Source organism: Lutra lutra, chromosome 1, assembly GCF_902655055.1.
Source record: "Lutra lutra chromosome 1, mLutLut1.2, whole genome shotgun sequence".
Classification (NCBI taxonomy): domain Eukaryota; kingdom Metazoa; phylum Chordata; class Mammalia; order Carnivora; family Mustelidae; genus Lutra; species Lutra lutra.
In genome coordinates this window covers 155,160,722-155,173,248 of record NC_062278.1, presented here as the reverse complement: position 1 = coordinate 155,173,248, position 12,527 = coordinate 155,160,722, and the positions used below count along the sequence as shown (strand labels likewise).

The 12,527-nt window shown below is 50.8% G+C and overlaps 1 protein-coding gene across 12 annotated transcripts in view; it reads left to right on the top strand.

Annotated features, from left to right (window-relative positions):
• The window catches only part of XYLB (xylulokinase), a 65,219-nt gene that overhangs the window by 23,699 nt on the left and 28,993 nt on the right, over positions 1–12,527 (top strand). For 7 of the 12 annotated variants that reach the window (XM_047740368.1, XM_047740360.1, XM_047740349.1 and 4 more), the window contains 6 exons: positions 364–445; positions 3,468–3,508; positions 4,087–4,202; positions 5,202–5,317; positions 5,963–6,036; positions 7,386–7,482. In XM_047740368.1, coding sequence (XP_047596324.1) covers positions 364–445; positions 3,468–3,508; positions 4,087–4,202; positions 5,202–5,317; positions 5,963–6,036; positions 7,386–7,482 — 526 coding nt within the window. Of the gene's footprint in view, positions 1–363; positions 446–3,467; positions 3,509–4,086; positions 4,203–5,201; positions 5,318–5,962; positions 6,037–7,385; positions 7,487–12,527 lie in introns of all 12 variants that reach the window. The other 5 variants (XR_007129316.1, XM_047740409.1, XM_047740387.1 and 2 more) reach the window with 1 other exon arrangement.

The window sequence follows — 12,527 nt, the reverse complement described above, 5'->3', positions numbered from 1 at the left end:
CAATGAGGATTCCATTCCAGGACCACCCTAGCTAGAGGCAGACGCTGAGCCACCCAAGCACCCTCCCCTTATTTATTTACCACTAATGCTGTCTCAGAATTTGGAACTTACAAAATAAGTACACATTGGGGATTGGTTTGTTCTAGCTGCCTCTCAAAATCCAATGGTGTTCAAGGCAGGGTGACCTAATATTTGTGGTCCCAAGCCTGGGCTGGGCTCCTCTGGCTTCCCGTGAATGGGAGGGACATCCCTGGTTTAGGACAGGGACTGATGTGCCTGCAGGCCTGGCGACCGGAGGCTTGGAGGGCTATGCGGAGTAGGTCAGATTTACCTCAGTAGGGCATGCTTGCTTTTCCTCCTCAGGGAGCCATTTCCTCCTACTTTGTCCAGCGCTATGGATTTCCTCCAGGATGCAAAGTGGTGGCTTTCACTGGGGACAACCCTGGTGAGTACCTTGAAGGATTTCACTCTCCAAGTAGCCTGACTTGGTCCATGCTGGACATTTGAGAATGCCAGCCTCTGGAAACCCTTCTGTGGCAGGCCCCTTCCTCCCTGGCCGCCTGCCACACTGCTGGCCTGAAATCTGACTCCTTGTACTGCCCTACCTTGGCTCCGACTCTGTCCTCTGCCTCCCCCCTCCGGTGTGAATGACCAGCAGTTAAGGCAGGCGGTCACACCTACCCCTCCCTAACTGCCTTTTCTGTTCCGGGCCAATCTTCTCAGTTCTCCAGCCCTTCCTCTAGGACTTGGTTTTGTATCTCCTTCCCGTCATTTGATCTATAGGTGTCAATTACTCTCCATCCAAACACCTTGTCCTTCCCCCAGCCGCTCCAGGAAGAGTCATCAGGTCTCTAAAGAAAGGGCAGGTGGCCGCACTGGGCGGTCTGGTGGTGGCGCCTTAGCCCTTTTTCTAGAGAGCCACCAAATTCAGGTTGCCAGGCAAATGCAAATACAGATACAAGGACACCCAGTGTGCCTTGAATTTCAGAGGAATTATGAATAATTAGTGTAATAAGTGCATCCCATGCAATATTTGAATTTCACATAAGAAATGATGTCTTAGTTTAAGTATGGCCCAAAGTATGTCTCTTTGAAATTCAAATTTAACTGAGCGTCCTCCATTTTTTTCTGGCAACTCTACCCCAAATCAGCATCCTCAGCTCCTGCTCTTAGAAGGTCAATGTAAAGTACGTAGTAGAGGACCTGGGCTGCTGCACAGGTGGAGCCAGGGTTTGCTGTCCTAGGGAGGCTCACTTCCTTCTTAGAGCCTCTCCTGCTTCTCTCTGTGGTCAGGGAGTGTGCTCCCTATTTGTTATGCTTTGCTCTCCTTTTAAACACATTTCTTTTCAGGTTTTTTTTTCTGCCTTCAGCCCTCCTCCCGGTTTCAGCACCCACCAGCCTCCCTGTACTCTCCTCCTTTTGGCTGTGTAGACAAGCGGGACGGGGGCATCCAAAATAAATAGAGAGAGATGCATATGTCTGGGAGTTGTATGCCTCAAAATAGAGCGTATGGTCCTTGTTAAAATTCATTCTTAATAGCAAGAGTTACTTTATCAGTATTATTATTAGAGTCCCTATTTTCTGCAGTGTTTCTGTATATTTTTGTGATGAGGAAAAAGCACCGAAGTCGCTACTGTTGTTATAGGCGTCACTAAGAATAATGCTCATGGCGTTCCTCGGTCTCCTTCCAGCCTGGAGCTGAGGGCACGGCGAGCTTGTCCCTGCCACACTTGAGGCCACATCAGTGTCCTGGGTGTGACCCCTCCCTCCTGGGACAGCCTTGGCTCTGGCATCTGGAGGGAACCCCAGGAGCCAGACAAGGGCCTTTCCCATCCCTGAGCCATTTCTGGAGGCAGTCATGCGGGACCTGTTGGCCAAGCACAGAAACTAACAGAGCAGGTTTGGGAGAAGGGATCCCAGTGTTCCTGGTAGGAAGGTGGAGGGGAGGCGGAGGCTGGTGGATGGAAGCCAGATTTCCACAGTGGCAAGGCATGAAGCCCCAGGCTGTCCCTGGGGTTGACAGGAGGCTCCAGGCTGCAGTGTGTGGGTTCTGGTGCTCCTGGCCCCCATTTCCATATCCCTAAGAGCTGGGAGGTCCAGCCTCCCTCAAAGAAGAACAGTTGGTGTAGGAACACCAACTTAGGAAAGTTCTCCACTTCTGCGGGCCACGTCTGTTTTCCTTTCAGAATGAAAATAACTTTGTTGAGTCTCATTAGGCAATGTATAATCTTGTACCTCCTCTATCAACTAGAAGAATGTCAGGGGGAAGAATGGGCTTTTATAACCACTGAAGTGAGCACCTGGGTTTGTCTGAGCAGGAATGACAGAGAAGCAGCTTTCTAATTACCTCTTGGACCTCGGTTTCAGGCTGAAGGTTGGCAACGCCAGGCAGGTAGCCCTCAGTCAGTCCCTCTGAAGTGTGACCTTGAGTGTGCGGCTGTTTTAAATGATGCATTAGTTGCTTCTTCATTAAAACAACAGCAGTAATGAGCAAGCAGACTAACCAAGCTCATGCTCTTTGTCTTACTCAAAAGGGATACCTCTTCACTGCAGAAAAAAAAAAAATTAAACACTGACAAACCAAAGGAAGGATGTAAAAATCATCCATAATCTCTTAACCCAGAGATAACCACAGTTAAAATTTTGATGGCTATCCTTCCACATTTCTTTCTGTGTTCATAAATAAACATATTTTGTTTGGGGGGGCAGCATCATTTCAACGGTTGCCTGGGGCCCCGTGGTCCCACATTTATCTTCCTAGTCCCCTGTGGTGGAGGTCCGTGGGGCTTCTGTGCTCGGGCAGTGCAAACAGTGATGACGCGCACACTCTGTCCTGTCCCTCATCCCTACAGGCTAAGTTCTCCGAGATGGGGCTCCTGGATCCAAGGCTCTGACACACACGGCAGCGGTGGTGGAGGACACCTGTCCCTCCCACGTTTCTCCTTCACTTGCTCAGTCAGTCACATTTAGTGAGCAGCCCCATCCCCGCCCCGCCTTCGGCCCCGGTCCATGCTAGACCTTCTTTTAGTTCCAGAGTGCATCAGTGAGCCCGGCAGATGCGGACTGCTGTTCTGGGCCTCCTGTCTCAGGGACAGACCGCTCTTTACATTCTGCCCCTTCACACTCCTGCCTCAACTTTGTCTTTCCCTGCCATGTGTCTGATGTCTTGACTCAGCTCCCTTGGTTCTCTGCACTCTTGGGAGCACCTGATGGTGGGGAGTTGGACCCTTTTAGAAGAGGCTTCCCAGCTCAGATCAGAGGCCCTGACTACAGGGACTCTACCCTTTCACACCGGGGACCTCCCCTTGGGCTCTTCCAAACCCTCAGCTCATCCTGTTCCTGCCTCTACCCTGGCATGTGGCTTGGGGCGGGAGGTTCGGAGCTGGCTCCCACCTGGGGGTGACTGTGGTTTGCTTTGTGGCTCTGTGTGACCTCCCGCTAACCAGAGGTTCCCCTCCCATTCTCAGCTTCGCTGGCGGGCATGAAGCTGGAGGAAGGTGACATTGCGGTAAGGCAACTTCTCGCATCTCTCACCCATAAGCAAAGCCCGCTCTCTCTGCCTTGGGGGACAAGGGCCCCAGCAGCATCTTTGCTGCCTGTTAGAGGGTCTGGCAGTCCCAAAAGGCAGCTGAGGGAGGGGATAGGAAGACCCAGGCCCCAGGACCTGCTCATCTTTCTTCTCTTAGAAGGTCATGGCCTTTGCCCGGTAGGCAGGTCCCCTTGTTGGCCAGTCTTGGTGGGTACAGTGGCAGAGGGGTCAGGCATTGGAACGGAGGACTGTAAGCTCTCCGGATGAATAAAGAAAACAGAACCTGTGCCCTTCTGGGTCTAATGGGAAAGTCATCTGGTAACCAGTTGTCACCCAAATAGATACAATTGTGGTTAAGTTCTAGAAAATGAGCCCACAGTTTCCATGAGAGCCTAAATCTGGTTGCTAATTGGTTCATCTGGTGTGGGAGCGTCAGCAGAGGTTTCTCTGAGGAAGTGGCGTTTACTCTGAGGTCTGCTGCATGAGGAGTGAAATGATGGAGCGTCGGGAGTGGTGGAGGGGGCAGAGGTGCCTCATCTCTGGCCATTTCTTCCCAGGTCAGCCTGGGCACCAGCGACACCCTGTTTCTCTGGCTCCAGGAGCCCATGCCTGCCCTGGAAGGGCACATCTTCTGCAACCCGGTTGATGCCCAGCACTATATGGCACTCCTGTGGTAGGCTTGGTGGGCAGTGGGCACGTCTGGCACTATCTGGAGCCCTTAAGCTCTTCTTAGCAGGCTCTCGTGGCAGCTGACACCCTGGGACTCACTGGGTTTTTCTTTTTTTCTTTTTTTTTTTTTTTTAAAGATTTTATTTATTTATTTGACAGAGAGAGATCACAAGCAGGCAGAGAGGCAGGCAGAGAGAGGAGGAAGCAGGCTCCCTGCTGAGCAGAGAGCCCGATGCAGGGCTCGATCCCAGGACCCTGAGATCATGACCTGAGCCGAAGGCAGCGGCTTAACCCACTGAGCCACCCAGGCGCCCCTCACTGGGTTTTTCTGACAGCAGAGCTGGGTGAGGAGGAACCGAGGACATGGAGTCCTCCCCAAATCCAGATTCAAATCCCATCCTCAACACCTATATCCTGCGTGGCTGGGGGCAGACCCCAGAGTGTGTCTGAGCCACAGTCTTGGCTCATGAAATGCGAAGAATGAAAGGTTTACCATTGTGTTGTTAGGACACGGGTAGCACATAGTAGACATTCAGTAAATAGTAGGAAGCACGCCCTGCCCCTGATGGTTGTCATGGAGGAGGTGTACTCTGCACCCTGATCACAGGCCTTTGGAAACCCACCAGAGGCACCCAGGGAAGATTCTGAGCCTCTAAGCTCCAGGAACCATTGGAGAATATGTAGGTCTAGTGAATTTAGCTGGCTCTGTTTCATTGTCCAGGTGGTATGACGTTTAGAAGCCACAGCTCCCCGTATTTCCCTCTGTAAACAGAACCCAAGACAGGCCTTCCCCAATGATTCCCAGGGACCTTAGCTGGGCATGATACCTGAGGGAGAACCTCAGATCTCTGCTGTCCATGGCCTGGGGGTTGTGGTCCAGCCTGACCTGCAGCCCTTCGACCTGGGACTCTTCCCCAAAACACATGGGTCCAGCCGGCAAGCACTGGGTGCCCTCCCCCCCCCCCCCCCCCCGCCCCGCTCAGGGTTCTGTGCACTTCTGCAGCTTTAAAAACGGCTCCCTCATGAGAGAGAAGATCCGCGATGAGTCCGCTTCCTGTTCCTGGAGTGATTTCTCTGAGGCGCTGCGGTCCACGGAGATGGGCAACGGCGGGAACCTGGGTAGGCTGTTTGGTGATGCCCCGGCCTGTGAAGGGCAGCAGCTGCTGGCAGGAGGACCCCAGGGGAAGGGGGAGAGAGGGCCATGGAGCAAGCCAGGGGAGCCCCAGTTGTCGGTCCTTCTGCTCTGTGGGCCTTCCAAGCTAGCGTGAGACCCAATGATCTGAGTGAGTAGGGCTGTTCTCCGTGCTTTGAGTGGAGAGCTCTGTCCCCCTCAGAGCCCCTGGTGACTACCTCAGGGATGGCAGCCACGGCTCCTGCTCCACTCTGGTGTGCGCCCATCTGTAGCTTTCTGCCCCAGCTGCAGGGTTCTGTTCGGAAGAGGGCCCAACCTTGGGCCAGGCCTCTTGAGCAGGGAGGGGACGCGCCGCCCTTGGCCAAACCTGAGCTGGTGTTTTCGGGGCGCTGGGGCAGCTGCCTCTGGTCAGGGCTGTTGGGTGAGAGTTGGCGGAACTGTCTCTAAGAAGATCTAGCCCCAGCCCTTCCAGTTCCTGTCTTTCCTGCCGGAGAGCAAGACGGGGAGCATTCCCTTCTCTTCTGGGGGCCAGAGATGTGGGGTCACGTCACCCTGTTCCGTCCTAAGTCTTTGAGAAGCTTATATTTTGCTTTTGATTACTGACAGTGAATCTCTTCCTGGTCTGGTTTCAGGTTTTTATTTTGATGTAATGGAGATCACCCCTGAAATTACTGGGCGCCACCGGTTTAGTGCAGAAAACCGCCAGGTATGTGTGGTATGGGAGAGAAATTGGCTCCAGTTCTGTGTGTTGAATTCAACAATTGCCTCCCAGGTTCTGCTACTTGAGAGACTTCCTGTACTCCGTTATTGCTTGAGCAAACATTTGGATGGGCCAGAGTGCATTTCCATCCTGGGGAACCCACAGGATCTAAGACGCTGTTGTCTCTCACAAAGAGGAATACAAACACCTGGGGGCTTTCCCCTGAGCTAACACGTGTCCACGCTGACCGCCACTGAGAGCCATAGAGCCTGTTCCCTCAGCAGGCTTAACCCTGCACCCCCAAGGACTCACACTTACTCCAGATCAGGAATTTCTTCCTGATTGAAAGCCTCTGGGACAGGACGCACAAACATTTACTGAGCGCTGTTTCCCTCCAAGCACACCGTGCTGGTGGCTTCCCACATCCTCCATTGACTGCTCAGAGCATCTTGAGGTCCAGAGATGCCGAATCATGTGCCCAAGTCACCAGGACCTAGGAGGTGGAGGGAGGGGCCTCCAGATCCTGAAGCGCTGTTTCCTTTCCCCTCCACCGAGCTGCCTTTCCTGCGTGGGACTGAGTAATTCCCTCTGTCTAGTGACTGTTACAGTTAGAGTTGGCATCAGCTTTGTGGCTGATGAAGTCACTGTATATTGGGTTGTAAGTGGAAAGCTTTATACAAACTGTAGCGGGGAGGGGCTCGCCTCAGTCTTCTGAGGAAGGGTCTCTTTGGTTTCTGTTGTTCCAACAGAGAAGAGGTGCCTGTTCCCTTTTGCATAAGCCCATCGAGGTCTGTCAGGGAGAAGGTAGGGTCTGTCACTGGTCTCAGGGGCTAAGGCCTGGGCGAAGCTGGGGTTGATGCCTAGCAGCAGTAGCCTGAGCGACACTCCACAGCTGTGGGCTCTCAGCATAAGCTCCGGGTTCTCACTTAGGACCAAACACCAAGACCCGGCCCTGTTGTCTCATTTGATCTTTAGAACCACCGTGAAACACAGGTACCATTATGGCCTTGGTTTTGTTAAGAAAGAAAATGAGAATCCCAGCGAGATTTATGTAACTTATTCGAGGTGGCAGAGCTGAACCCTTGGTGGCCTGAGACCAAGCTCCCCAATGCTCCGGCTCCCTGAAGTGAGCACACCTGAGGCTAGGGTCACGTATGTGTGGGGGACATGCTTGTGTGCACACATATGGCAGGTGCTTAGTGGGTCAAGAGCTCCAGCGGTGTGTGAGCTGCCCAGGAGTCCTGAGTCCTGATTTCCGAATCCGGGCCACCTATGCACACGCACGCACAGACGCGTGCACAAGCAGTGTAGGGACAACAAAGGTTTTCACGGTGCCTACTTTCTCTTGGGGACAGGTCTCAGCATTCCCTGGGGCTGTGGAGATCCGGGCACTGATCGAAGGGCAGTTCATGGCCAAGAGGATCCATGCTGAGGGCTTGGGTTACCGAGTCAGTAAGTGAGCGGCTGGCGGGCTGTGTTCTGGGGCGGGGACCATCACACCCTGAGGTGCTTGTGACCCTTCCTGGCCTTCAGGCCAGGCCTCGCACGGCACTGTCTGTCGAGGCTTCACTTCAGAGGCAGTGGGGAGAGGGAGCCCGGCCCCAGGTGGCTAAGGAGAAGGTGAGTCAGTGGGCAGGGATATGCAGGCAGGCAGGGACGAGGGGGCACTTGTTCCTGCTTCTCTGCTCTGTCCCCAGTAGCCTGACCTCCTGGCAAGTAGCTGTAGCACTTAGAGACCTTTCTGTAGCCCAGACCTGTGACAACATGATATCCCAAGCCCTGGACCCTGAGGACATGGGCAATGCCAGTGGGAGAGGTCTAGGCTGGGGCCACCTGCCTCTGGGGCACAGCCTAAGCACTTCAATTTGGACAGAGAAGAGTGGGGATACAGAACCACTGTCCCCACTGAGAGATCTGGAATGGAAAGGCAGGGCAGGATTGGTTGGGGCAGGCACCCACGGGAAGAAAGGGATTTCTAAGAACTTGAGCTATGGAACAGGCAGCCTCAGGGGAGCAGTGAGTTCTCCTTACTGCTGGCCCTGGAATGGTCTGGGGCACAGGCTTCTGCCCTAAGGGTGGAGTCCTCATAATACTTTTGTGGACAACCTGAGCTCAGTGTAGTATGTTTTCTGCCTTTGAGCCAACCAAGTGCAAGCGTACTCAGAAGTTAGCACTAGGTAAGCCTTTCCGGGAAGCCGCACACGCACACCCCCCCGGCAGTCTCGCCTGTCCGTGAAGGCGTAACGGAGATGTGTACCCATGGGCTCTAGAGACGTACAGGAGAACAGTCATCGTGGCTGGTGCTCACCGGCCCCACGCTGCAGCCCAGCGCCTGTGGGTGGTAGGCAGGACAGGTAGTCCTTGTGGGCTATTCATGCAATGTGATGCGACATAGAAATGAAAATAAACCGCCTCCACCGTGCGCGACAAAATGGATGAATCTCGCACATGTCACTCGGTGCGAAAGAAGCCAGGCACAACAGTACACGTGGTGGGATCCCATGTCCGTCAAGTTCAAAACCGGACGAAGCAATTTGCTGTCACTGGAAGCCAGGGCGCGAGCTGCTACCTTTCAGAGTTAGAGGGCCTCTGCGGTGCTGTTGGTGTTCTCTAAGTTACACGCGAGCCTGGAGTTTGTGAGAATTTGTCAAGCAGTCAGCTTATGAGGCGTTCTGCATGTTTTTCGGGGTATATGAGTTCACCACAAATTTGAAAGTAAATAAAATGAGCATGATAAACATTTCCATTTCTCTCCATTCCGCCACTCAAAGTCTAAAAAGAAATTTCCTGGTGCACCTGGGTGGCTCAGTCGGTTAAGCATCTGCCCCTGGCTCAGGTCATGATCCCCAGGGTCCTGGGGTCGAGCCCCATGTTGGGCTCCCTGCTTATCGGGGAGTCTGCTTCTCCCTCTCTCTCTCTCCCCATCTCCCTCCACGTGCTCTCTCTCCCACACCCTCTCTCTGTGTCTCTCAAATAAATAAATAAAATCTTAAAAAAAAAAAGAAAGAAAGAAAGAAAGAAAGAAAGAAAGAAAGAAAGAAAGAAAGAAAGAAAGACATTCTCCAAAGATTTCAGAATCTCCTGAAAAGTGAGACCGGTGAGCAGGGCAGGGATGGGGCTGAGGTTGGCGCCCAATGCCTGGCATGAAGGGTTCTCCGGCCAGTAGAAGGTGGCACTTCGTCGGGGCCTGGCCCCAAACAGTGTGCAGGAAGAGGCAGTGAGAGCAGAGAAGTCCTCCTGGGCACTGGAGAGGGATGGGATTATGCCACCATTCCCAGCCTTTAAAGCGTTTTTGTGCAAAGCCACATAAAGTTCTTTATCCTCTTAGCAAGCTTAAAGGCAGTATCAAACCTGTCTTGCCAGCTCTGCTGGGTTCCTCTCCAGTAATATTACATAAATCAACATGCCTGGAACCAAGCAAGGCTACACGAACGTGAGGCATCATGCTCCCAGCTGCTGTGTGGACTGAGCCATGTTCTTGGGGGACTTGCTTCTATAACTCGACATTATGTTCATGAATTCCTCCGTGTGAATACCTCGCTCATTGTCGGCTCTCCCGGCGGTGTGGTGATCCATCACTGGCTTGTACCGGGATTGATTGATCCATTGTTCTCTGACGGACGTTCGTGCTTCCCAGCTCAGTGTCATGAACTGTGCCATGAACGGTGCATGCCCTTGGCTGATTTTTCTTTACTTCATCCCTCCTGTGTGACAGGTGTCAGCAAACTGACCACCTGAGTGTATGGATTTTTTTTCTAGAACTTGTCATGTTTGGCTAGCATAATGTTTACTTTGCTAATCAGATACCTTTGGGCTGGGCCTGCTCACTCGGGTGCCAGTGTGGCACAGGTGCAGCCGTTCCCTAGCCCAGTCCACTCACTTACTCCCTTCTCCTGGCCCCGCAGACAGTCCTGTTGTTGGCACCTGAGCCTACAGCTCCTGCTTCTTTTTTTTTTTAATTAGATTTTATTTATTTATTTATTTGAGAGAGAGACAGCACGAGCAGGTGGGAGGAGCAAAGGGAGAAGCAGGTTCCTCGATGAGCAAGGAGCCCATGTTGGGACTCCATCCCAGGACCCCAGGGGCATGACCTGAGCCGAAGGCAGATGTTTCGCCAACTGAGCCACACAGGTGCCCTCTTGTTTTTTTTCTAGTAATGACTTTTAAAATTTCAACATAGATACCAACACTTAACTGCTTTTGATCACTGTTTGCAATTTATATTCTCTTTAGTAATTATATCCCCCACTAAAAGACATTATATTATGTTCCCTCTTTTCTCTTTTTTCTTTCTTTTTTAAATATTTTATTTATTTATGTGAGAGAGAGAGAGAGAGAGCAAGCACAAGTAGGGGGAGGGTTAGATGGAGAGGGAGAAGCGACTCCCCACTGAGCAAGGAGCCCAAACGTGGGGCTCAGTCCCAGGACCCTGGGATCATGACCTGAGCTGAAGGCAGAGGCTTAACCTCCTGAGCCACCCAGGTGCCCCCTCTTCTCTCTTTTCTTTACCTCCCATTTTCCAGTTCCCTGAATGCTACTGTTCAGTATGCATTATGCATCAATAATTATTTAAATTATACACTTGGTGGCTTTCCTTGATTACCACTATTTATTATATCACACATCTAAGTGGTTTTGTATCTTTCATCTTTGCTTCAGGACATCCTTGACTAATTCTTTCATGTAGAGATAGAGGTATGGGGGATGGTCTATATGAAAATAGGTTAATTTTGCCTTGACACTTAAATGCTACTTTTATAATGTGTGGAATTCTGAATTCAAACATCATATTATTTTACAACTTTGAAAATAACGTTCTGTTGTCTTCTGACTTATAGTGTTGCCAGTGAGAAGCCCATCTGAATGATATTGTTTCCTCTACAGAATCTTCTAGAATCTTTCTTAGGATTTTGAAATTTCTCAACTAAAGTCTAGATATCAGGCCTTATACCTTCATTGTGCTGAGCACCCACTGGCCCCTTTTGCCTGACTATATCTGACTTATTCTAGCTTAGGAAAATTTAGTACATCATTTCTTCGATGATTTCTTTCCTTCATTTCCCCCGTTCTTTTTACTAAGATTTATATTAGACCGGTGGTTTCCGACTGAGGTGGTTTTGCACCCCAGAGGATATTTGACAATATCTGGAGACGTTCTGGTGTCACAAACGGGGAGCGCTCCTGGCATCCCACCAGCCTGGATGCCGCTGCACGTTCTGCAGTGTGCGCGACAGCCTCCCCTTCCCCCCTCCCCTGCGCAGCCAATGATTATACAGCCCAAATGTCAGCTGTGCCCAGCTTGAGAAACCTTGTCTAATACAGGCCAGGTGTGGGCTCTCTGGCCCTAACTTGCTTTATTTCATCATAGATCTTGTCATTATTGGGGGCCCCAGGCTCAGTCGGAAGACAATGCGATTCGTCATCTTGAGGTCGTGAGTTCGAGCCCCACGTTGGCTTTAGAGATGACATAAGTAAATAAAATTGTTAAAAAATGAACTTGTCACTATCATACTCTGCTTTTAAATTTATCTCTTTGTGGACTGTCCTTCCTCAACTAGGAAATAGGCTCTTTGAGAAGGAGAATCTCATCCATCTTGTGGAACCATCTATTCCCACTTCTTAAACCACTGCCAGGTGGTAACTGGGCTCCCCCTAAGTATTTGTAGACTGAACAGCTCTAAAGGATAAATGAATTCTGTGTCTTCTGACTTCATTCTGTCACTTTCCTTGTCATTTTAAATCATAGGGAATTTCCTGGATTGCATCTTTCAGTTTATTATATTAGATATGGCCGTATTTATTCTACTATTTACTTTTTCCACCTAAATATGTTTGTAATCATGTATCGTTTTTTATTTTTATTTTTAAAAGATATTATTTATCTATTTGAGAGAGAGAGAGCGAACACAAGCATTAGGGAGGCCAGAGGCAGAAGGAGAAGCAGACTCTCCGCTGAGCAAGGAGCCCGATGTGGGACTCGATCCCAGGACCCTGGGATCATGAGCCAAAGGCAGATGCTTAACCGACTTAGCCACCCAGGCGCCCCTATATGTCATTTTTTAATTTTTAGAACTCTGTCTTGTGTCCCAGTTCTTCTTCATAGTGGTTTATTCTTTTTAATGGATTCTATACCTGTTCAAGTATACGAGATGATAAAATATTGGAATTTTTTCATATTTGCCTTTTGTTGCCTGGGTTCTTTTCCTTCTGAGGTGGTCTGTTCACAGTGATCCTTCTCTTTCTTTTTTTTTTTTTTTTTAAAGATTTTATTTATTTATTTGACAGAGAGAAATCACAAGTAAGCAGAGAGGCAGGCAGAGAGAGAGGAGGAAGCAGGCTCCCTGCTGAGCAGAAAGCCCGATGTGGGGCTCGAACCCAGGACCTGGGATCATGACCCGAGCCAAAAGCAGTGGCTTAACCCACTGAGCCACCCAGGCGCCCCGTGATCCTTCTCTTTCATGCCATTGGTTTTTCTCAACCACCTTGACTGTGGGTTG